Source organism: Dermochelys coriacea, chromosome 7 (assembly GCF_009764565.3).
Source record: "Dermochelys coriacea isolate rDerCor1 chromosome 7, rDerCor1.pri.v4, whole genome shotgun sequence".
Lineage (NCBI taxonomy): Eukaryota > Metazoa > Chordata > Testudines > Dermochelyidae > Dermochelys > Dermochelys coriacea.
The window spans coordinates 104,069,297-104,095,480 of NC_050074.1; the positions used below are offsets into that span (position 1 = coordinate 104,069,297).

General features: G+C 39.8%; 1 protein-coding gene across 7 annotated transcripts in view; it reads left to right on the top strand.

Annotated features, from left to right (window-relative positions):
• Positions 1–26,184, top strand: part of C7H10orf90 (chromosome 7 C10orf90 homolog) — a 198,498-nt gene that overhangs the window by 145,857 nt on the left and 26,457 nt on the right. For 6 of the 7 annotated variants that reach the window (XM_043518465.1, XM_043518463.1, XM_043518464.1 and 3 more), the window contains 3 exons: positions 17,754–18,047; positions 21,492–21,685; positions 22,751–22,952. In XM_043518465.1, coding sequence (XP_043374400.1) covers positions 17,754–18,047; positions 21,492–21,685; positions 22,751–22,952 — 690 coding nt within the window. Of the gene's footprint in view, positions 1–17,753; positions 18,048–21,491; positions 21,686–22,750; positions 22,953–24,671; positions 25,982–26,184 lie in introns of those variants that run through there. The other variant, XM_043518461.1, reaches the window with a different exon arrangement.

Consider the following 26,184-nt stretch of genomic DNA (forward strand, 5'->3'; position numbering starts at 1 on the left):
TCATACATTCTTCATTTCAGGCCTAGACTATGACAACTTTCTTTATCTAGTGCTATCAGTCAAGGTTAACAAGAGACTCCAGGTGGTGTAATATGTGGCAGACTGCCTCTTGAGGATGACTAGCTGCAGGAAGCATATTGTCCCATACCCAGTTTTCCATTGTCTCACCTTATACTTACCTTAGACCTTAGTCCATCCCGTTCTTTGTTGCACATTGGGCTACCCACATTTGCCATCCTGGCCTGTCAACTGCCCTTCTCTCCAAATCTTCCCATTTTATGTTGAGGTGCTTGATGTCGTTCAGAACTGTTTGTTTCCATGTTATTCACGGTCTTCCAAATGCAGTGTTTGCCTTCCTGACTCACCATATGCTACTGGGTCCAAATCAGGAACCTTATTCTGATTTCTACAACTTTTAATGGGCTTGAACTGGGCTACCTTAATGATAGCCTTTCTGTTCTTGATGCTCTGAGACCATTGGAGAGATAGAAACTATCCAAGCCTGGCGTGAAACTACTGAGAGCTGGTGTCAGTGTTTCTTCAGTGTTGGGTCATGGGTATGTAACAAGCCTACTCACATTATGGTAGCTGAGAATAACATTTGAGTATGAGGGAAATATGTAGAAGGAAGGAACAAGAGAAGAGGATGAGAGAAACAAGGAAAGAAAAGGAATGATGAAGAGGAAGAAATAGTAATATTCCCAGTATAACTGACTGAGCCCAAGAAATACAAGTGGAGTTCCTTCATTTTATACTCGTTTACCACTTTTATTCTGCCATATGTAGTGCCTATCTATTACAGTGACTGATACTCTATATTTATTTTTGCCCTTTCTGATTAAAATGGAAAGCCCTTTTAACTGCACCCACTAAAATATCTAAGTTACAGAGTTAAAAATTTCCACAGCCAACACTCATTTTCCTTGTCCCCTCTTATAATATTGACTGGTTTGGTTTGAAGATGGCCATGTGAAACTGCACCTCATCCCACGCTTCAGTTAGGGCTGTGCAAGGAATGCAGGATCAAACCATTTGACAAGCAACCCATGCCACCATACAGTGCTTTACTACATTAGCTGGCTTGCCAGCTGAGTTCCCAGCAACTTAAAACGTTTGAACTTATATCAATTTGGAGCACTAAATAGTTAGCCAATAGCATTCTGGGGAATGTGGGAAGGGCAGTAGGTGGATAATATCCTCAGTAGGATAAGGAAAGAGAAACTCAATAAGTGAACTTTTATTTTGGCTTATAAAATTTGATTGCGTATATTCATCAAGCAATAGTTAACAACCGTTAGCACTTTTTATATTTAAATCATTCTAAAAACATAATCTAATTCAGAGGTTCTAAAATGTTGTTAGTGTGGGCCTCATGTTAATAAAATGTCTGGTAAGCCTCTTCCAATTTGTGATCACATATCACAGTTACCTGTTCGACTATAGCAATTGCTTACATCGGAAAAAAAATTAGAAAATTATTTGATGTGTGTTTAGCTGCCTTTTAATGCAATTTGGAAGATGTAAACCAGCAGGAGAGCCAGTACCACATCACCAGACAGGTCTCCATGGACCACTCAGGGTGCCTAGACCACAGTTTGGATTGGGCAAGTGAATTGTGCATCAGGAACATCCATCTTGTGGAATGGGAAGGTATCTTCCTTTTCCATAGTCAGGTGACCTGATCTTACACTGTTCCTTGCCTTGTGTATTAAAATTTACACCAGTGCAAAGTGCTTGAAATGGAGTAAATCATTAACATTCTGAATTGGTAATGTGTTACACTCACTTTGCAATGGCACAGGTGACTATAGAAGATGCAGGGCAACAGAGAGGATCTAGCCCAGTATTCACACAGCTTCATCTCATTCCGTGTTTTACATTTAAATTTTATTGTCAGGCTTCCTGACAGTAAGTTGTTCATGTTGCAAATAGAGTTTGACTTGGATTTCAACAGCTGAGTTTAATAGTGGGTGGCATCTAAAGAACTGTCAGCTAGCAATAGGCTTCTTTGCTTTTGATGTAAATGTGAAATGACTGATCTCAAGTTATTGAAATTTTTTGTGTGTATCATACCATGAATGTATTTTTTCTATAGCATATTTTGGGGTGAAAATCTGGAATATGTTTATAGATGCTAATTCTCCCTAGTAAACCAAAACTCATTATCAGCTAGTGCACAAAGACATGTTTCATGGTTGTGACATTTGAAAGCCTTGTTTTAGAGCTGTGGTTTCACCTCAGTTGACTTTGTATTTTAATTAATGGCATTGTAGAATTTAAATAAATGAAAATAAATGGTGTCTATAGGGGCTTAGTCACTCCTGAAGCTGTAGCTCCTGTATCCATCAAAGAGCTGTACTGTAAGTGCCTCAAATCCATGTGTTACATGTAAAAACAAGCTAGAACATCAGAGGTGGGATTTATGAAACTTCTTAAAAGCCTTTGGGCACCTAATTCTTATTAATTTTAATGAGAATTGGACATCTAAATCTCTTAGGCAGCTTTCAAAGTCTCAGTCTGTATGTGCATTTAATACAAAATAGTTTTCTTGTTAAAATCAGTAGAATCCATCCCCATACATAAACTACAACATAGACTAAGCCTAACTGAAGCTACATACACACCTCAAGTTCCTGATGATATCACAAACCACGTCAGCTTCATTCTCATAGTGATCATGTTGACATCAGGACCATTTGAGGTCATAATCTGAGCCCTCAGCAATTAAATGTTTGCCAGTCTGAGTTTGGTCATAACTTTTAATGAAATATTGCCTTAACCTTTTAAGTTAACTTAAACTTTCATTGCAAGCTGTGTGGTATCATATATCTTACCTGATGTCTCATAAATACAAGGTAAGTTTAAAAATACAAAAATAATTTGTCATATTTCAACTCAAGACACGAATATAAAGATCTTTTTAAGTCCTAATTTCATACCCTATCTTGCAAGAAGAATAACATGGGATCTTGCAGGTTGTGTGTGTGTGTGTGTGTGTGTAATTCTGACACTTCCTGGGTTTACACATGGTTATGAGGCATCTCACTACCACGTGCCCTTAACATGTGGGAGCCTTGTCTGTGCCTGCCAGGTGTCAGCTCCCTGCGCCACCTGCCGCAAGCCACCCAAGCATTCCCCTCTCAGCCCATGTGGGGTTTATTGCCCCTCTTGCAGGCTAGCAACAGGTGCTCCAATTCTCAAGTCCCCTGAGTGTCCATGTCATATCTAGTATCCAGTATCTCTCCCCTTATCCACTAGATAGTCACAGAATTTCCAGGCCTCCTGTTCCCAAAGGAACAGTACAAGGCAGCTTACTAGTCACACCTTGGTACACAGCTTCACTTAACACATAGCACTTATACTTGCTTTCACTATAAACCAATCTAAGTTTAGCAAAGCATAGGGATTTGTATGATAACCCTTTTTTCCAATATTTCTGTTTGTTATGTATACAATAAAATCATAACATGCATTGTAGACACTCTACACTCAACTAAAAAGATGCACTCTTATCTGATAAGATACTACATACCCCAAAGTCTTTCTCACAGCATTTGTCAATCAGGATTGCTGAGATTCTTCTTTCATGAGATCAAGACTGCTGGCAGATTGCCTTACACAGGTGAAGGAAGCCAGAGTGTCTCGCTGCACCTCCAGATATACCAGACTAGTTCTTTGGTGTTCACCTCTAAAACAGGGTGTCCCCTCTCCCACCTTTCTCCTCTCCCCCTGCTGTTTACCCTTTCCTGGTAATTTCCTTCTGAAGTCCCTTGGAGCTCTTAATTAGCATAGGACTCAGTATGTGAACAGACTTCTGTGGTAAGACACATAACACAATGGTCAGCCAGGGAGATGAGTTTCTCCCATCTCCTGTCTGGAGAAGTCTGTTTCAAGGTGCTACTTCTGAGTGACCCACCTTTAACGTCAAGGCCTTAAGAACGTATTTTCCAATATGTATCTCTCACTGTATATTGTCTGCACACATGTTTCACAAAGACTATGATAATCAGTGTGACAGAGGCTTTCAGTAGAAACCCTACACGACTCTCTTTGGTGAACTAGAATGTAAATACCACCCCCCCAGGATTCCTGTAACCTGTATGCCCCTTGTGCCCTCTGCCAATTGTCATCCTTAGCTCACAGTAATATACAAATTTTACATGTCCTATTTGGTTGTGCAGACTGAATCTTTAAAAGGAGCAAAGAGAAATAAAATAAACTGTTTTAAAAGTTCCTTTTAACCTTTGAATTAAATACAAGTCTTTTTTAAACTAATGCAGATTATTAATACTTATATATCAATCTTGGTCCTGTAGGGAGACTTTGTGAGTCTCTGATGGTCATATCTATAATTTAAACTGGGTTAATTTGAGCAGAACAGTTTATCTAGTAAGCCAGTACATATCAGTCCTTCTGCTGGTATTATATCTAAAACCAATGACCAGTATAACATAATGAAGCATAGCAGAAGCAGACAGAAACTGAGGTGTGGGAAAGGAATACAGAGAGCAAATTGTGATATGTAATGTAGGTTCAATAAGACAAAGGGATAAAGGAAATCTAATTCAGATGGTAGATGTAGCAGAGAACGCTCTCACACTAAGAGTGGTGAGTAGGGTTGCCAGTTTTGGCTGGACATACTCCTGGAGGTTTCATCACAACATAATCTTTAATTAAAGATTAATATTTAATTCCTGGAGACTCCAGGACAATCCTGGAGGGTTGGCAACCCTGGTCATGAGGAAAAATGAAGCCAGAGAAAGAGCCAGTGCTAGATAAGTGAGGAGAGCAGAGAGGAAAGTGGAGATGGACAAGTTCTGTTGTGATAAAGACTGGAACTAATCCATGAAAGACACTTGAAACAGGAGAAGCAATTTTGAATAGGGTTATGGAATGAATAGGGAGCCATTGGTGATGTTTGAAGATGGTGTTATGGTCACCCTTATTAGTGTGGGCAAAAAGGTAGGCATCAGAATTCTGTACATGCTGGAGTCTAGGAAGTTGAGACTGGTGAAGAGCACAGAGAAGGAAGCAGCAATAATGGAGACGGGGTGTGGCAAAGGCATTCTGCAGATGAAGTCTTCAGTAGAGCTAAGTCAAGTGAGGTGGCACATGCATAAACAACTCTACAGAATTGGGGATAGGCAGACATAAGGGTTGGGAGAGGAGTGTTCGATCAAGGATGACACCCATGTTACACATGGAGGTAGTAAATGGAAGGTGCGAATCAATGAAGGGTACAGAGGAGAGAGATGGTGTCATAGATCTAAGAGGAATGTTTCTGACTGTCAGTCATTTAGTTGAAGGACTGTTGAAATGAAAGCACAAGTTTACTTGATCAAGGCAGCCTAAGAAAATGGATGAGGAAAACTAAGAAAGGAGCTGATCTTGTGGAAGACTAAATGTCTCCCAACACATTGTAAACTTGCTTCATTCTTGAGCAAAAGAGTTCCTTCAGCAAATGCTGGAGCAAAAAGAGTCCTATCAACTAGTACTTGAAGAGTTCCAACAGCTCTTGCGTGGACAACATAGATATCTGATCACAAGTCTTCTTAGTTAAAGGGGAAGTGAACTGTTTTTCAATTATTTTATTTCAAGATGCCATATTTAAGTATGTGTCTTATTATTTGTTTAAAAATATTTGATATTTATACTTGGGCTAAAAAATAATTATTAAAATGTTATTTAAAACTTCACCGTATAACAAAAAAAAAGCTTGTCATTTGCCTGAACTCCCGTGTCCTGGTCTCATAGACCATTAAAGGACAAACACCTGTGACGTCCCAGAATGCATAAACTACCACATTCGGTGAGTGTGGTAAAAATGCTGAGCTAGATTCCAGAGAAGCTGACATATCTTTGGGGTACCTGAAATGCAAAAAAAGTCTGTTTAAAAAATAGTTATACATTGAACTCTCCTGGATATTTGGAGCATTCAGCCCATAAAGATAAAATTTCTTCATTTTTATTGAAATATGTATTTGTCACTTTTAAACTAAAGGGAGCTCATGATTAGCAGGCTAACCTAATCTCTTACTAAGGCATAGGAGTGGAAAGTAGTGTTAGTATTGAATTTATTTTCAGTTACTGAATACATTGGAAAGGTTACAGTGGGGAAAAAAAAAGTGAGCTTCTGAAGGTTTTTTTTGATCATCTGCCCTTGAGGAAGTCACCACACAAAGGCCTAGAATTTAAGATTAGAAGAAAAAGTGATTTGATTTCTAAAATATTACATGAGAACCATTAATTACAATATGAAATTTATTGTTCAGCAACTCGAGTAGCTGCAGCTGTTGCCAATTTGTTCTCAAGTATGAGTATGAGTGTAGCGGTAGTGGCGGAGAAGACAGAGCAGAATGTGAAGTATGATGCAGAAGATTTCACTTTAGTGTATACTTGCTAAACATGAGGGACCAGATCCCCAGATGGTGAAATCAGCATATATCTGTTGTCTTCAGTGGAGCTATGCTGATTTATCCCAGCTGAGGATCTGGCCCAAAATATTCATAATGGGGCTTTATGGAAGTAGTAACTGGTGCTGACTTGTTCAGAGCCGAGGATCACATGCCCAAAAGCATATTAAAAGGAGTACTTTGATGTTTTACTTCAGCCGTTATACATTTAAAAAGAGGGAGCTTGTTAGTTTTCTCTAGATCTAAATGTTTCCTGTGATTGTGTGTATTTCACATTAGATTATTTTAGTTTAACAATTTTAGGAAAATGTCCCAATCCTGTAATCTACTGAATAACTTTTGTAAGTACTAAGCACCCTCAATTTCCATTGACTCTAGGAGTCACTCACCACTTGCAAGATGGAGGCCTAGCTGTATAACTTGTAGTCAGCAATGTCAAGAAGTACCTTATTCTTGGTTCCCTCTTCTCTCCCCTTATGCTTTTCAATATAGAATGTCCCCTAATCTCAGGGCAATCCTTTTACTTGCTTTAAATAGCCAGAGTATTAAATCCTATAGTTTTGCTCTCTCATTTAAACCATGATTGTCAATTTCCCTGTCATCCCAGAATCTGATGGGGTAAAGTGAGAGGATGAGACTCATCATGTCTAAAAGGAAAATGAGGGACTAGCTCAAGTTGTTTTTTTAACAGAACTTGCATGGATTTAATTTGATTAATTATTTATGTGGAGAAAATGTGGGAATCAAAGAACATCTTGTCTTGCCCCAACCCCACTCCTTGTTGATATATAGCTCACATTAGAAGTCATGGGAGATAAACATATACATGAAGGGGAGAATATACTCCCAACTGCATAAACCAAAGCAGCCCCTAGACCTGTTTTCAATTACATGACTGGTACTTTCGCAGCAGGTCATTAGATGCTTCTGTGACCTTGGCTGTAATCACAACCATAATATTTTCACATGGAACTAATTGTCCACAAACAATTTCTCCACTGTATAAGGCTATACAGTGCCCTTCACATTAGCCATGGAGTCCCTCTCATCCCACTCATTTTAGGGCCCAATCCTGCAGTAACTTGTAAATTGACTGGGAAGCACGTTGTACAATCAAGCTTTTATCCTGCAACAAACATTAGGGCCAGTCCTACGCTCACTGGAGTGAATGATAAAGCTCTCATTGACATGCATGATGCAGGCTCCATTATTTTCTCTTGATGATGAAAGGAAAATCACATTCATTTATGTCTGGAATTCCTTTCTGCCCCATTTATGCTATTCTAGGCATTAATCCAGTACAAGATTGTATTCCAAGTTCCTGGAATTTTCCAAGGAGCCTCTTTTAATTTTCCATAAATGAAACTGATTGTGTTAATTGATCTTTTATTCAAAAGGAGAACAGCTTGTCTGGTAGGGACAAAAGTTAAAATATAGACTGTTCTCATTTTGGCATGTGAAAATCGAGGGCCTGATTGTTTCCTGTCTTCCTACTTTTTCATTCATTTGCACTTGTTCAAAGTGAGTGAAAAATACCATGGTTCTGATCTGCCTACACTTTGTACAGATGTAAAATGCTATGCAAATCTGTGGATGATGCTAAGGTAACCTCAGGCATTCATTGACACTTTCAGGACAAATAGTGGAGGACAAGATAGCATTTTTAGCTAATTAGAATAATGTTTTGAAGTGAGCTATGTGGAGTCGCTAACTGTATGCTTCTTTGATGGAGTCAGTGGACTCAATTCTCCTCTCACTTACACTAGTGTAAATCAATAGTAACTTCACTGAAGTCATTGGAGCTGTTACCTGGGGTTCTCTCTACCCAAAGCTCTTGGTAACTTTACTCTTTGTGAGATGGTGTCAGGAGATAAATCACTGGGGACACAGCTGTCGATCTGGTTAAAGATTGGCACAAACCCAAATTGCTTTTCTCCAAAATTACTATTTTATTAGCTCTCCAGCACACACACATATGCAAAAGTGTTAGAGTGCCCCCAAGCAATAGTTACCCATGGTCTGGAAGGGTCTTGAGTGGTCAAACGACAAGGTTCAAGTGGCCAGCTATCTGCCTGTCACTGGGGATTCCAAGAGCTGTCCAGAAGGTCAAATCCAAATTCCTCAGACCTGTCTACCCCTTTTATGTTAGTAACGGCTACAATTACATCAACAACATGTCAATCAAAAAAAAAAAACCATTAAGCAAGCACTTTTAATCTGTTAGTCCAGCAACTGTATTTCCATACAAGAACAGTCCAAAGATATAACTAGACTTCCTGGTTTTTTTTTAAAGAGACAGACTTCAGCAATTTCAAAAGAGAGCCTAACTAGGAAGGCAGCAAGGTCATGCTCACTTCTCATGGTCACTCAAACTGCTCCCCTCTGGCTTGCCTAGTTATGCTAAGGCTGCTACAAAGGCCTGCTAATTTAGATGTGTTTGTCAATAAGCATAATAATCGATATTCCAGTAGTGACCTAGGAATTTTGTTGGGGTGCCAAAATCTCCCTAGCAGAGCCACACTATTGGAAATGAGATGAGAATTTGGCTCAGTCTGTCTATAGCAAATTACCAGAAATAGTTGAGGAACAACAAGGTACCCTTAATATGCTTTGATCAGAATACCATGTGGCCAGTGTATCTCTCTTGTCACTTTAAAATCCCAAGAGCCATTTCACTGTATTGAGTCACACTGACCTTTTTTTTGTAAATGTTAGCACAAAAAATACCTTCTCAACCACTACAATATAGTGTAACATCTTCTAGTAGGACATCATTATGATGTGAATATGAATGTCTAATCTAGAGAGCATATTAAAATGTTATGAAAAAGCCTCACAAATGCATCAGCCAATTTGCATAATTTTCTTAATAATAACCATTTTCATAATTCTTCTTAAAAATATCAACAGAGACCCACTCAGCCTAAGGACCAGCTACCTGGAAATGTTTGGTTTGTAAAAGATATTGCTTTGCTACAGCATGACCAAAAAGACACCACTAGAAAGGCAACAAAGATGGTTCGAGGTATGGTTCTAGGATTAATTATGATGGAAAGAAGAATAATTAACAGGGGCTTGATTGAGGTATTTAGAATTATGAAGGGGTTAATGAAAACTGAACAGTTCCTCCTTTTATCCTGCCCCTAATTACAAGAAGAAGGAGGAGGACTCAAAACTATAACCACTGTAAATATAGACTAAATAAAAGAAATCTGGTTTATGCAGTATAGAATTAATTGCAGAACTCATTGATGCAAGAGGATGAATCAAATAATATTAGTGGATTACTTCATGGCCACTAAAATATTCTGTAGCTTTCAACAAAAGATACCTTATGGTCAAATCTAATGATTCAAGGCATAAGATGATCTCCTGCAGGTGCAGGTGTTAGGCAGAATTATTCCCTTTCATTCTGATGCAGTTGTTCCACATTGTGTTCTTATTTCATCAAATCTCTCAATTGAGCAGCATTGGGCTAGATCAGTACATCATGTCCTTCCTAAACTGCAGTGCTGTTATATAGTATCTGCATAATTACACTAGTGTTGAGTGTGATTTCTTTATCTATCACAAAATAATGCTGAGAGGCTTCATTAAGTGCTTTTGAGATCTTAAATTGGAAGGCACTATTGGAGTGCTTATTACTATGTGAAGCATTATTAGCCAGTTGCTTAGATACATTATGGGATTATTTTCACCTTCCTATGAAACATCAGGTATTGGTTAACCCCCAAACCTGCAATGAGCTGTATGCAGGTGGAGCCCTCTACTTCTGCTGTGCACTAAAATCAATGGGCCTCCATCCACTCAGCTCCAGTTTCAGGGCTGGAACCTCAAGGGACAATGCCTATGTCAACCTTCGTACTGCTGTTTCACAAATACAGCTTTTCACAATCAAATGTTAGTTTTCACAAAAGTAAGCCATTTTTGTCCTAGAAATTGAAAATATGTGATTCCTAGAGCACCACTGACATTTTTCCATTTTAACTACAAAATAAGCAATGCAATAGATTCAGCTCCTAAAGCATTTTTTGAAAAACCATTTATTTTCAGAGTAAGAAGGATCTTATACACCCACACAAAGTGGTGTGATTATTTGTAAGCTAATAGTTCAGGCAGATGTGCCACAAGCTTCATGAAGAGTTCTACTCGTGCCCTTTTATTATTGTTGCTATTATTTATTATTGGTATTATAGTAGAGTCTAGAGGGCCCAACCAAGATCTGGGTCCCATTGTACTAAGCATTATATGTACATGTAGTAAGAGGCAGTCCCTTGCCTGAAGAGCTAAACTCTAATTAAACAAGCCAGAAAAATGTGAGAGAGAAAACAAAGACACATAGGGCTGTAGTGACTTGGCAAAGATGTCACAGCAGGTCAGAAAGCTGGAAATAGAACAGAGGTTTCCTGACTCTCTGTCCAGCGTTCTGCCCACTGGACCATGATGCCTCTCAAGTATTCCTCTTTATTTGTGACCTAAAATGCTCTTATTAAACTTGTTCTAGGCCTTGAGCAAAACTGGCTAGTTGGGATGAATTTTGTGGTGGTTTGGATGTGAATGAGGAGTGAGATGGATGGGGGTCATGAAATACATCTTTGCTTGGAAGTCAAACGAGGCTTTGTTGAATCTGTAGTGAAATTTCACCATTTCAGAGGTGAAAATTCTAAATGGCATACCCTGCCGCCCCACAGCCCATTCATTCATTTATATTGAAAAATTAACTTTGAAAGGCAGCTAATGAGATATTTTGGCTTGAGTGCCAGGCAGCGCTAAACAACTTGGGCTTGATTTCTTCTTGACCGGTTAAAAAAAAGTGATTATATTGTTCCAAGTGTCACCCGCAGTAGATTGTACAGATCTTCACAATATGTTTGCCACTATTCTTTTACATGCTTTGAATATCCAGAATGTTTTGGGATTTTTAAAACACTGTGTTATTATATACAGTGACTGCACTTAAAAGGTTCCTTTCCAGTTTGAGAGATCATGTGGGTTTGAGAAAGAGACTATGTCTACACTAGACTTCTGCCACCATAGCTATGTTGGTCAGGTACATGAAGAGGTGTGATCCCTAATTGGAAGAAGTCCCTAGTGTAGATGCAGCTATGTGAGCAAAACTGTCTTTTTACCAGTCCAGCTTACTTCATTTCGGGGGAGAGGCATTGGTGGTTTTACTATACTGGTACAAAGAGGAGCTTTGCTAGTATACCTGTGTCCATGTTAGGGTCAGGTCTATACTATAAACATACATGGATATAACTATCGCACAGGGGTGTGAAAAATCCATACCCCTGAGTGACACAGTGATACCAACCTAATCCCTGGTAGACAGCACTCTATTGACAGGAGGACTTCTCCCTTTGACATAGCTACTGCCTTTCACAAAGGTGGATTTGTCGGCGATCCCTCGAGGTTGAGGATGATTTTTTTCACAGATTTTATTTTGTATGGGTCCTTTGGTGACTGAGGAGTTCAATTCTTGAGCCACAGGCTCATTGACGTATGCTGCATGACAGTTGTCTTTCCTTTCTTTTCTGGTGTTTTTCTGCAACCAGGGCAAGGTGATTTTCCTCCAAAGTGGATGTTCACTCTCTGACAAGTCTTTGCCACTTGTCCCTATCCTGGGCTGCTGTCTCCCAGTGTGTGGTTTCGATGCTACATGTCTTGATGTTTATCTTGAGGGCGTCTTTAAAGAGTTTCTTTTGGCCTCCCCATTTCCTTTCTCCTTTGTGGGGTTGGGCATACAACAGTTGTTTTGCAATAATAAATAATAAATGCTCTAATAAATTTGTTAGTCTCTAAGGTGCCACAAGTACTCCTTTTCTTTTTGCAAATACAGACTAACACGGCTGCTACTCTGAAACAGTTATTTTGGTAAGTGTACACCAGGCATGTGCACACAGTGCTCTCTCCACCTCAGCTGGTGCTGGATTATCAGGGCCTTTACACCGAAGATGTCAGCCTCTGTGAGGACACTGACATTAATGCAATGATCCTCCCACTTTATGCTAAGAATCTTCTGAAGAAAGTGCTGGTGCTAGCGTTGCAGGTTTTTCAGGTATTTTCTATAGGTCACCCAAGTGTCACAGTTGTAGAGGAGAGTTGGGATTACCACTGCTTTATAAACTAAAAGTCTAGTATGTGTTCTGATGTTGTGATTGTTGAACACTTGGCGAGACGGTCTGCCAAAGGCAAGGCTGGCACAGCAGATTCTGTGCTGAATCTCGACGTCTGTGTCTGCCCTCTGTGAAAGATGGCTGCCAAGATAGGCAAAGTATTCTACAATTTCCAGCTCTTCTTTGTCGATGTAGATCTTCCTTGCTGGATCTGATGAATGACTGGGCACTGGCTGGTGGAGAATTTTTTGTTTTGCTGAAGTTCAGAGTTAGCCGTAGGCTTTTATAATCTTCAGAGAAGCAATTAAGAGCTGTTTGTAGATCCTCCTTTGAGTGTGCAAGTACAGCACAATCATCTGCATACTGGAGTTTGGTTATTGTTGCCAATATTACTTTAGTTCACATTACTTTAGGCACAGAGACGAGAAAGGTTGAAGAGGTGGCTTTCAGTCTGATATTGGATGCCAATGCCCTGTGGGAGACAGTTTTGGGTTTATGTTTTCATAGCTGCTAAGAAAATGGAGAAAAGGGTGGGTGCCAGCACAGAACCTCGTTTTATGTCAGTTTGGATGATAAAGGGCTCAGAGGTAGAGCCACTGCACAGGATGGAGGCAGTCATTTGATCATGGCGGAGTCTTACAATGGTGATAAATTTGCTTGGGCAGCCAAACTTTAACATGATTTTCCAAAGAGCCTCATGCTTGTCAAAGACAAAGGCTTTGGTCAGATTGATAAAGACCATATAGAGCTCCTGGTATTGTTCTTGACATTTTTGCTGGATCTGCCTGGCTGCGAAAATCATGTCGGTGGTGCCTTGTGATGGTCTGAAGCCACACTGGGACTCTGGAAGTACTTCCTTTGCAAGACGGAGTAGGTGATTCAGTAAGATTCTAGCAAGAATCTTCCCAGCGATGGAGAAAGAGGATTAACTATGCCAACGAGAGAAGCTTTCCCGTTAGTGTAGTAGCATCTTCACTGAAGTGCTACAGCAGCTCAGCTGCAGCATTTTAAGTGTAGATCTGCCCTAGGAGAGATTTGCCTTTATAGTATATTGGTACTCCTATACTAGTAAAGTACTCATAGTGTAGACACAGCCTGAGAGTCCCCCTACTTAAAATGGGACAAACTATTGGAACCAGTAATATTTCTCAAAACATAAGTTTTTAATTGCTACCCCTATGGTTCTGTCAGAGCTTGAGTTGGTGAGCACCATCAGTTCCCACTATCTTGCAGGAGGTGTTCAGCACCTAGCTGGATTGGACCATTATATAAAATGGCCGGTGGCCTAAAAAGAAGATCAGTGGTGTGATCATCTGACTTCAGTGATGACACATAGAGAAACAACCTATGCATCTCTTTCTCTGATTTTATCCTGTCAAGCTTGTTTGCTGATCATTGATAATTCATGGTTCTATACAGCTGTTAAAATGATCTTTGATCAGTTTCAGAGTTATTTTGTCATGAGTTGTAAAAATCCCTGAAATGAAATAAGAAGAAGCAGCCTAAAAGCCTCCTTATAATGCAGTAAAGCAAGGAGGAATATTTAAAGACAATGGCAAAAGAAGTATATTTTTGCATAGACTGGACAATATTTTTGGGATGATGCAGTTTAATCTATTCTAGTGCAGGACAAAGTCACTTTCTTTTAGTTCCAAGCAAATATTCGGCAAATAAACTTAAAAATTAAAAAGCACACATGACAGTGAAAAATATGTGCATTTTACTGTCATCAAGAAACTAGTCACATTTGAAAACCTACCATCAATTTTACAGAACTGTTCTAACCTTTTCCCTCTTTTTGTTACAAGGCTGGGTTTTGGAGTGGTACTTTCATCAAGTGCTTATTTGAAAAATGATTGGCTGTCTTCTGCTTCGTGCATCAGGAGGCAGAAATAACTTCTCTTCCAGTTTAATTAAATGCTCTTGATTTTCTTTTTTAGTTCAACTTTTTACAACTAGGATAAATATTTTTAGCAAAGTTTATTAATGGCAGTCATTCTGCTTTCTCTTTCTGTGGGCTTTGTTCTCGTGTGTTTCCCAAAGCATTACACTTTCATATCTTTGTTCATTGGTTTTAAAGTCTTTCTTCAGCTGGGATAATAGAAAAAACATCTCTCTACTCAGCCAGTGGCGATTCTAGCTGTTCTCAGAGGGGTATATATATCTCCAGTTTGTTGCTTGGGGAGTTAAATATACAACTCCAGATAGACTTAATGAGAGTTACATGCTTAATTCCCCACACAGTACATGGAAAATGTACCCAGAATGTGAAGAGTGAGACTCTGTGATTTCAGTTTTAAGCATCTTTGCCTTTTTTCTTTTTTTAATGCATTATTTCATCTGCATACATTAGCTAAAATTATTGACAGCTGGCTTATGTTTTTTTTTCATCTTCTGAGTCTGAGTCTGCTTTTTTTCTAGGGAAGGGCTGGGTTTGGCTACATCTTTTGAATTGAAAGACTAGCTAATTCATAAGGTGGGGAGAGTGATTTGCCAGATTGGCCCTGTTCTTAACCTGATTGCTTTATGTGTGAGCCAAGAACAAGGTACCTCAAGGTCCATTGTCCTTAATTACAAAAATGCCCACTGTGATTACTGTGAGTTATCATATTTAAATATTTACACTTGTACAAGTACTGAGAAAAAATCTGGGTGCAAGGGAATATGGATTTACAGAGGCTGTTGGGGGTTCTGGGTGTAATGGTAATGGGACTCTGCAAGGGGGTCCAGGTGAAGGTGGTTGGGACTTAGTGGGGGGGGTCTGGGTATGGGGGAGATAGAGCTCGGCGTGGGGGGTCTGTGTGGGGGGGCTCACTTGGGTGGTCCAGATGCAGGGGGAGTGGGGCTTATCAGGGGGTTCTGAGTGTGGGGGGGTGAGGCTCGGCAGAAGGGTCTGGATATGAGGGGGTCTGGATGCATGGGGGTTGGGCAAATGGAGGTGCAGCTCCCTGTACAGGGATCCCTCCCCATGCAGCTGAGAAGCAATGGGTTCAGAAAGCAGGGGGAAGGGGAGTTCGCAGCACGTGGGTGCTCCAGGGCTGGAAAAATTAGTGGGTGTGCTTTACCCACCGTCAGCCAAGCTCCCCTCACCATTAGCCCCATCTTCTCCTCTTCTGAGAGCGCCACATCCCGCTCCTCTACCAACCTTCCAGCGTTTCCTGCCTGGCTGCCACCAAACAGCTGTTTAGCAGTGTTGGCATGCTTGGGCGGGGGGGGGGGGGCGTGGGAACGTGGCACGCTCAGGGGAAGAGGCAGGGAAGAGGTGAGACCAGGGCGGGGATTTGGGGAAGGAGTTGGAATAGGAGCAGGGAGGGGGTTGGAATGGGGGTGGAGTGGGGGCTGGGCCGGGGCAGTGGGTGGTTTGGAAATCTAAGACTACCACCTCACCCCAAACCTTCACTTATCTGTAATCTGTTAGAGGCAGGGGAGAGCCCAACATGTCCCTGATCAGTCATCTCTTACTTCGTGGCAGATTTTATTCAGGGGTGGAGTGGAGGGGGAAAATTAATCCTGTCATTTGTGTCTCCTCTTCAGGGAAGTATTGGGGCTGGAAAGACAGAGGGTCCCATGGCTAGTATTTCTAAATGTGATTTCCACGACACATCAGTAGCTTGTTAAATGTACTTCTATTTGTTGCAGACAGAAGACAATAAAATTCCTGTCTCTTACTTTTGGCCTGAGTCAGGTTTTTCTCTCCTGTTCCTGCCCCCACACCACCTAAGTCTCCAGTCTGCCTTCTCTCTGAGATTTGTTCTCCAAATATTAGATGAATCCAGGTCATTTTCATCCCCCTCAAATCCTCAGGTCCTGTGCCAACTTCCTGTTACGGATCACCAGCAGGCAATATATGCACATCACTAACAATATAAGGCCAGAACCATGCTGATGGGTGCATGGCGGTGCATTGCACACCTCACAGGAATATAGGGACCAGTTCATGGGGACTTAAAATAAATCTCATCTAACTGATCCCCTTTATATCTTTCTTTCTCTCTCTCCCTCTGATCTTGATGCCCTTTTTCCATGCTGCTGCTAATGCTTGGAATTCTTCTCTCTCCTCATTCAAATTTCTCCTCAGAGCACTCTTCTCATGTGAGATTTACGCTTTTGTTCTGTAAAGTGTGTGTTTCTATACACATATATTGTTTGTCCGCTTAGACTGTAAGATCCCTGTGTCAGGGACCATTACATCTCTGCAATTTTATATAAGACAGAACACATTGTCAGTAGTCAATAAATAATAATGCTGGACTGACTCATGCTTCTACTGCTGCTGCAACAGGCTTCTGCTATTGCAATGGCTGTGCTTCTGGCAGCATCAGTTTTAGGTTGGAGAGGGTCAAAATGGAAAATGCACTGTATGCAAGTTACGCTCTCTGCTACTGGTGCCTGCTGCAGCTTTGTGTTGGTGATGGAACATGGCAATATTCCTTTAATTCTGGGACTTCAAAGGTAATAGCCCAACTATATAGGGCCATACTGAAGCAATTAAAGTTCTGGTCCTCAACTCCTAACTACTTAGGCTATGCCAGTCACCAGGGATCTCACATCTCATCATCACCACCATTGCTGCTGTGGTCCTTACTATGACTATGCATTCAACAATCTCTCTTGAACAATTCTGCTCAGCCCAAAAATCCATTAGCAGTGAGAGAAAGAAGCAGGAAAAAGTCAAATAGCAGCTGTGTGTGTAGAGTAGCTTTACACTGACCCCTTCCAAAATATCTTAGTAGAACATATGTGTGATTTAGATCAACAGTCTATCTGTTATGGAGAATAGTCTTTGCAATAATTTTTCTTCACTGTTTTTTTTTAAGACACAGATAACATTGCATTCCAAACAATCTGCATCCCAGTGGCAGTAATGCATTGGTATTTGTATCAGATCTGAAGTTTCTAATTTATAATTGCAGGCAGTTGTATTAGGAATAAGGATAACATGCTGAAAAGCAATTTATGTAACAGGGAACTGAGGAAGCTAATGATCTCACACACTGCTTTCTTATGACCATGGTACATCATCCCTGTTTCAAAGTTATATAGTGATATTAATTATTATATTATTAATTAATGAATTATTAATTTGATGAAAACATTACATGTGAAGTAGCAAACTGCATTAAAAAGAAGCTCGCAAAAATATTGTTTTCAGTAGCTGTTAGTGTGAAATGGGCTCTTTTTCCCAGGTGCTTCTTCCATTTGCTTTTACTTTATATTTTTATAGGAATGCAAACTTTTTCTGGAAGCCACAGGAGGCAATACACTAAAGACAAGTACAATGCAACTGCTCCTGCTTCCCTTATGGAGCGAGCTCCCAAAGATGAATTCAGGGCTGATGTTGGTGGCTCTTTGAAAGACAGAGATCCATCCAAAGGCACTTCAAAGTCCAAAGAGAGTCGAGCACAAAGCTTTCTGAAACCAAAAATCTCTGTGTTTGATTGTGTATGTGATATAAAGGCCTTATCAAAAACTGCACTGGAAGAAAATGATGTCCACATGAAAAATCAGTTCCCAAAAGGTAAGCTGTAAATCTTGTCTTGGATCTTAAGAATGCAATTTCAGTGTTCAAATGAGGTGAGACTTAAAGGTATAAGTGAAATAATACAAAGTCTATCCATAGTTGTCTAGTTTTCAATACTGAGAGTTATTTGGTGACAGGTCACTTCACATAATTGATTTGTATAAACACTGTACATTGCCGAGGTCTACAGAGACCAAAAAGGAAAAGGAAAAGGAAAAGCCAGTGCCTTTATAAATAGATTACACACACAAATAACTACCTTAAAAATGTTAAGATTGTAGAGTCAAGTACTGAAAAGGAAATGCCAGGAATTCAGGTTGTCCTTGCAATCTTGATTTGACCCCCTTGTTTTAATTACATGATCACATACTGTTTTTTCCACAGGACACTTGCCTCATTCAACATGCAATCTCAGCATGGAAACACTGCCTAGAAAATTTCAGCCCAAGTAGCTGAAGTAGGAACATTGCCAGCAGATCAAGGGAAGTGATTATTTCCCTGTATTTGGCACTGGTGAGGCCACACCTGGAGTATTGTGTCCAATTTTGGTCCCCACAGTACAGAAGAGATGTGGACAAATTGGAGAGAGTCCAGCAGAAGGCAACAAAAATGATTAGGGAGGGTGAGGCACATGATTTATGAGGAGAGGCTGAGGGAATTGGGGTTATTTAGTCTGCAGAAGAGAAGAGTGAGGGGGGGATTTGATAGCCACCTTCAACTACCGGAAGGGGGGTTCCAAAGAGGATGGAGCTAGACTATTCTCAAGCTAGGCTAGTATCAAGCAGAATGCCCCACGGGTCAGTTCTGGGGCCAGTTTTGTTCAACATCTTTATTAATGAACTGGGATGGACTGCACCCTCAGCAAATTCACGCATGACACTAAGCTGGTGGAATAGGTAGATATGCTGGAGGGTAGGGATAGGGTCCAGAGTGACCTAGACAAATTGGAGGATTGGGCCAAAAGAAATCTGATGAGGTTCAACAAGGATAAGTGCAAAGTCCTGCACTTAGGACAGAAGAATCCCATGCACTGCTACAGGCTGGGGACCGACTGGCTAAGCAACAGTTCTGCAGAAAAGGACCTGGGGATTACAGTGGACCAGAAGCTGGATATGAGTCAGTGATGTGCCCTTGTTGCCAAGAAGGCTAATGGCATATTGGGCTGCATTAGTAGGAGCATTGCCAGCAGATCAAGGGAAGTGATTAGTCCTCTCTGTTTGGCACTGGTGATGCCACATCTGGAGTACTGTGTCCAGTTTTGGGCCCCCCACTATAGAAAGGATGTGGACAAATTGGATTGAGTCCAGCGGAGGGCAACGGAAATGATCAGGGGACTGGGGCACATGACTTATGAGGAGAGGCTGTTTAGTCTGCAGAAGAGAAGAGTGAGGGGGGATTTGATAGCAGCCTTCAACTACCTGAAGTGGGGTTCCAATGAGCTTGGAGCTCAGCTGTTCACAGTGGTGGCAGATGACAGAATAAGGAGCAATGATCTCAAGTTGCTGTGCGGGAGGTCTAGGTTTGATATTAAGAAACACTATTTTGCTAGGAGGGAGGTAAAGCACTGGAATGGGTTACCTAAGGAGGTGGTAGAATCTCCATCCTTAGAGGTTTTTAAGGTCCAGCTTGAGAAAGCCCTGGCTGGGATGATTTAGTTGGTGTTGGTCCTGCTTTGAGCACGTGATTGGGCTTAGATGACATTCTGAGGTCTCTTCCAATCCTATATTCTATGTTTCTAAGTCTGGCAAAAGGTATAAGAAACTGAAAACAGGGTTTTATAGTGGGAAGTGTTGGGCAACCTTAACGATATGCAGCACTATATGCCATGCCTAAAACACTGTCATCTTACAGAATATATCTATGTATTTTCTGTTTTTCAAAATGTAAACACATCCTTTTCATGTCATTATATTAAAACACATATTTTCTTAAGGTTCAGTTCCCGCACAAAGGTTTTACCTCCATACACATTCATATATCTATAAATGAGATGACCCTAAGGGGCCAAAATCACCCTGGGAGAGACACCAGAGTTGAATTTTGGCTCTAATATCTATTGGTTTCTAAGAAATTACTCCAGGGATGATTTGGCCCAAGGCACTATGAAGAAATATACTGATTTTGCTATGAAGGCAGAAATTCAACCTATTTTTCCTTATAAATTTTGATTGAATAAAACTATAGTATATAACACTTGTTTAACTGAGAGAAGACACAATTTTCAAATATCAGTACCTAAAGTTAAATCCAATTTAATCCACCGACTAAAAGTGACCTGATTTTGCAGATTTGCTGAACATTCACAAATCCCATTGAAGCAATAGGCGATTAGCATCTTTGAAAATAAGGCCACTTTATTTAGGGGCTTAACTTCAGGTATATCAGTTTCAAAATTTTGCCCAAAAGAAATAAAGCAAACCACTAATATGAGAGGGGGAAATGCATCAGAAACTTTTTTAAGACATGTGTCAAATAACTTAGATAATTTTGATTTTTTTTTCAAGTACAGCATACTGTTTATAGTATGTCACGAGGGAAAATATTTTCAGTTTACTGCAACCAATCAATTGAAGCAAACAGCAATGGGCTTTATTTCCAGATATAAAAATCCCAGAAATCGTACTGTTTGGCATGAGAGATGCAGTTAGTGTTGCTGTTTTAGAGCAGTGCATATGGGATTTGTTCAGAAGTTAATTTGTTAGTCTGGACTAATTCTACATTTTAAATCAGAGGCTTGTCAACTATTTTGAAAAGGTGTCTTTTACATTTTGGGCACAGGTGGTCCTTTGGATCTACATTATGCAGGAAATATTGATTATAAAAGAGCAATAGAGCATGATCATAAATTAGGAAAATCTTTTTAAAAGTCTGATTACAGGACCTATTGGATTAAGTACAGTTATAATGAATTGCTGTAATGTGTTTTACCTTTTCTTTATTAGCATTTCATATAATCACACCAAAATAGGCCTAATGAATGCCAAGGAACAATACAAAGAAGGAAAACCAATATATTAGAAATTAAAAAACAATACCAATTTTCATTAAAGCCTCAGTTTGGTCAGAGAGAAGTGATAGGTGATTAAGTTCCATAGCAGTTTATTATTTTCCATTATCAGTGCAATAATTTTAAACTATCTCAAAGTCTGTGAGTTGCAGTGCAATAATATTGCTTCATATAAAGTCAGTGTGTTATGGAGGTATCTTGCTTTTCAGGAAACAAATACCAAACGGATCTAAATATCAAAATGGTATATTTACACTTAATTGTGAAGACTTGCTTAATATGAAAGATACTTCTGTGTCACAGGGCAGTGACTAGCACCTATGATTAACACCTTGGCATTCTTATTTCAGAAATTGTCCTCTATGTCTAATGATGTACGGAATCCAATCAAAAATTAACCATGCACCCTTAATGAACTTTTAAATCTCTCTAAGGTGATTACAAATTCTGTGGTTCAGTTGACAAAATAAAGGGTTGTAAGAAGAGTGACAAACAAGAGACGGCCAGCAGGGTAACAACCTCCGCAGCTCACTCACCAGATGTTATTCATGAGAAACGAGAAGCATTCTCACAGCCAAAAATCTATGCTGAGCCTGAGAAAATTCCATCCAGCCTACTGTCTCTAAGGGTAAAATATCAAATGTTTCTCTGCTGTTAATTCTGGGACTGATTTTTCATGAATGCTGGTTCCTTCCTGGGAACTCACCAAGGGCAGCAGTTCACCATTTGTTTTGTGTTCCTTTTTCACTTAAGTGTTTGTCACTTGCATCTGCTATTGAATTATTCACAGGACCATCTTGTCTGACTGCAAAAGATACGCAGTACAACTGGTTGTATCTAGAACAAATGCCATCTCCACTGCTTCAGAAGCCAATGGAGTGATGATAAGAGCTGGGAGCTCAGTGTTCATAAAAAGACAGTTTCCATATGCTCTAGAACTGCTCCTCAACCCTTCATGAGCCTGGGCAATAATTTACACAAATCCTAAAATGACACTACTCCAGCACAACTCTTATCAGTAATTATTAGTACATGCTAGCTGTAATGTAAATTCTTATTGGCATTCAGGAAGATGCAGTGCTTGGGCAGAGGCAGCAGCCATGGCAGGAAGGGTAACAGGGAGTGAACTCCTGTCCAGACTCCCACCAGGTCCTGAAAACTGTCTCATCTGTTGCAATAAGCTACACCAGCCCCCTTTCTCCCCCATGACTCAGTCTCATTGGTTGAGCAGGGCTGCTTAGGCTATGATGCTTCCTAAACATGTCACTGATAGCAGTTTATTTTCTTCGTGTATCATCTGTGAATGAGTTTTCAAGAAGATTTAAATATAAGGAAAGTTTGTGAGCTGCTAGTGACAAGCTGTTTCTGAACTGTTGTTTTTTTCAGAAACATTGAACAAAAAGTCAGACTCTTAAATCAGGATAATTTCTTAAAAATCTGAAACTCAAAAACAGTTTAATACACTTACTTCAAATTTGGCAGCAATATTCCCCTTTGCCTTTAAAATAAATCTGGCAATATTCAAGCCAAATCAGTTTTCCAAGCTAAAGTTAGAAGGGAGCAAATACAAAGTTGTTACCTTAACTGTTGTGATGCGTTGACTTCTCCATGATTTTACTAAACCATATTTGATGAGCATCTCAATGTTTTGTATTCCTTATTCTAAAATAAAATGTTTTGACTGTTCTTTTAGGAGGCTCTGGAAGTCCATAAACCTCAGTTTATTTCTCATTCACAAGAACGGTTGAAAAAACTTGAACACATGGCACAACTGAGGAAAACCCAGCAGAGTGACACTCCAGAAAAGCAAGAAGGAGTTCTTCTTCCTCGCAAACTTTCCTCAGCATCCATTTGTAACAAAAAGAAGCAATATACCATTCCTCACCCTCTCAGCGGTAAGATGAATTGTGATTGTTGCATCAACATCAGGTTTGTAACTGGATTTGAAATCTTGGTATGAATGCAGTATTTCTACATTAACTTTGGTGAGAATCAGACACAACTGTCAACATGCCAACCTCTATTCTAATGTTCTAAACAGAAGCTGTGCTAGGATGCAGAGGGAGAGAGAGAGAACAGTTTTAGGGATAGTGACACAGATTATTTAAGCACGTGACTCCCATTGAAATTACCCGTGGCCTTATCAAAACCTTGGAAATTTGTCAGTTATGAGGTTACATTGATATACCATGGTGCTATTCAGATGCTACAGAGATGAGCACATGGGAGACAGATTGGTGGATCAATACATCTTAAAACTGGCCACTTTCCTAAGAATAAACCTGGATATGCAAGAGAAGTGGAGAGGTTCTTAGCCCTAGTGAGTAACATACTGAATTGTTTTGGTGTGTGCAGTAGCTGTACACCTGATAGACCTTGTCATAAATATAAAGGGAAGGGTAAACACCTTTAAAATCCCTCCTAGCCAGAGGAAAAATCCTTAACCTGTAAAGGGTTAAGAAGCTAGGATAACCTCGCTGGCACCTGACCACAATGACTAATGAGGAGACAAGATACTTTCAAAGCGGGAGGGAGGGAAAAACAAAGGGTCTCTGTCTGTCTGTGTGATGCTTTTGCCGGGAACAGAACAGGAATGGAGTCTTAGAACTTAGTAAGTATCTAGCTAGATATGCGTCAGATTATGATTTCTTTAAATGGCTGAGAAATTAGACTGTGCTGAATAGAATGAATATTCTTGTCTTTGTGTCTTTCTTGTAACTTAAGGTTTTGCCTAGAGAGATTCTCTATGTTTTGAATCTAATTACCCTGTAAGGTATTTACCATCCTGATTTTACAGAGGTGATTCTTTTTACCTTTTCTTATATTAAAATTCTTCTTGCTTTTTGAATGCTTTTTTCATTGTTCTTAAGATCCAAGGGTTTGGGTCTGTGGTCACCTATGCAAATTGGTGAGCATTTTTATCAAGCCTTCCCCAGGCGGGGGGGTGCAAGGTTTTGGTGAGGATTTTGGGGGGAAAGATGTTCCCAAACAACGTTTTCCCAGTAAACCCAGTCAAACGTTTGGTGGTGGCAGTGGAAGTCCAAGGGCAAAGGGTAAAATAGTTTGTACCTTGGGGAAGTTTTAACTTAAGCTGGTAAAAGTAAGCTTAGGAGGTTTTCATGCAGGTCCCCACATCTGTACCCTAGAGTTCAGAGTGAGGAAGGAACCTTGACAGACCTTCTGATTGCTTAGATCACCGTGGTGTCCAGATAAATGACACCAAACCACATTATGTAAAACTTTTATTTTTGAACTTTCTTAGCTTCATCATCCATGTTTTTCTTTATTAATACCATTCATAAAAAAAAAGTGTGTGCTTAAATTTCAGATATATTTACATGGATAGCATTCCTCTTTATATTTTTAAGTTCAGTTAAATCTGCAGGCTTCTGAAACCACAGTTTTGTACCAAAAAACCAAAACAACGGAAGGCCTCATTAAACAAGTACACAATAAGAAGCTTGTCCTAGCTATTCTGCTGACAAAGCATTAAAAAGCAAAAATGCAGTTGTTTTTCTTACTTGCTAAATTAGCTAGTAGACCACATGCTTGAATGATCTCTTACTGTAGTGTTCATGCCACTGTTTTGAAAGGGACTCTGTTTTCTTTTAAAGTTATAGTTGGACCAGTATGTTGGCAGCAGTGCTCTGCGCTGGGCCAGCAGAGACTCAGATATGTAACCTCCAGTCCTCTGCTCCCCAGCTACTGAATACCAAACTCATTCCAGGAATGACATGCTTGATACTCAAATGGTGTGACAGGGAGGAAATTAGACGTTTTCTCTCAATTGCTTATGAATGAGAGGCCTTGGAAGAGATGGCAAGTTCTGGTTCTCCAACAAGAGGCAAAATCCTGCACTGAGAATTAGCAGGAAGTTTAATTCAAGTTTTGATGGAGTAGTGGGGAGATGAAAATCCCAGAAAGATAGTTGCAAGGTGCTCACTCGTTCAGTCCCAGATTGGCAGAAGCCTTAGGGGGATTTGACTTTCATCTGAACACAGCTACCACTAAAGTTTTCACCTTTCAGGCCAAGCAGAAATTAGTAGATTTCCATGGCTCAGCTTTCTCTCCTCTTCCCCCGCCGTCTCTTGGTAGTTGGAGTATTGAACCTGTTCTCAGACTCCTGATGCCTTAGTTGCACAACAATAAAGCTTTAAAACAAAATCTAGGGTGTTCTGTAGTTTTCAAGGTTACAGCCATTCTATCCTCAACCTCAAGTGACATTGTTAGTGCTAATGCATTTTGGATCATTGCTTTGGGGAATCCTAATTCCTGGTGCTATTTGATGTATAGTATAATACAGTCCATTCTACCTTGGCTGTAAAACTGGTATATAGATTATTGCTTCACAGTTCAATAGGTGTAAAAACAAAAGCCAAAGCATACTTTAAAAAGGTGAATAAAATTAATTCCCCCATCCAATTAATCAGGTTCATGTATTTACTTGTTGCGAAATCCTGACCCCACTGAAGTCAATGACAAAACTCCCAGAAGTTCACCCTTGGAGATTGTGATGCCATAAACCTACTGGTTTCCCAGTGCAAGGAAGGCAGGAAGGCAAGACCTGGATTTGTAATGTAAAAAACAAGAATGAATTACATGGTTGTGGCTGTATGGGTTTTTGTTTGGATGGTTGTATTTGTTTGGGGAGGCAGTATTGGATGATATTGGAGGGGAACATAGGATGAGGGATATCAGGTTTTTGTCATACATCTTGGAGAAGAAGCAAAAAAAAAAAAAAGACACAACTCAATGTTTTCCCTTTTTTAGGTCATGTTAAAAGCCCCCAAGTCCAACTATACAAAGATTTTCTGAAATAAAAATGAAAAATTTAACCTCTTTCTCCTTGAATGATTATTAAATATTAATTTATATGCTTGTTCAATGAGAAAAACGGAATATTGAAAAACATTCATTAATGGCTCAAGTAAATGGCTGTTTCCATCTCTTATTGGTTAGTTATTAAAGATAAATGTGTCTAAAGAGGAGCTTTTGTTCCCATAACTCATCTGCCACAACTTGTTACTCATAGAAAGTCTCATTGAATTTTCTATTTGTGATAGCTTGTCATTCTTATCATGACAGAAATAGTCACATATCTGCCATAGTAAATTAGCGTATGGATAA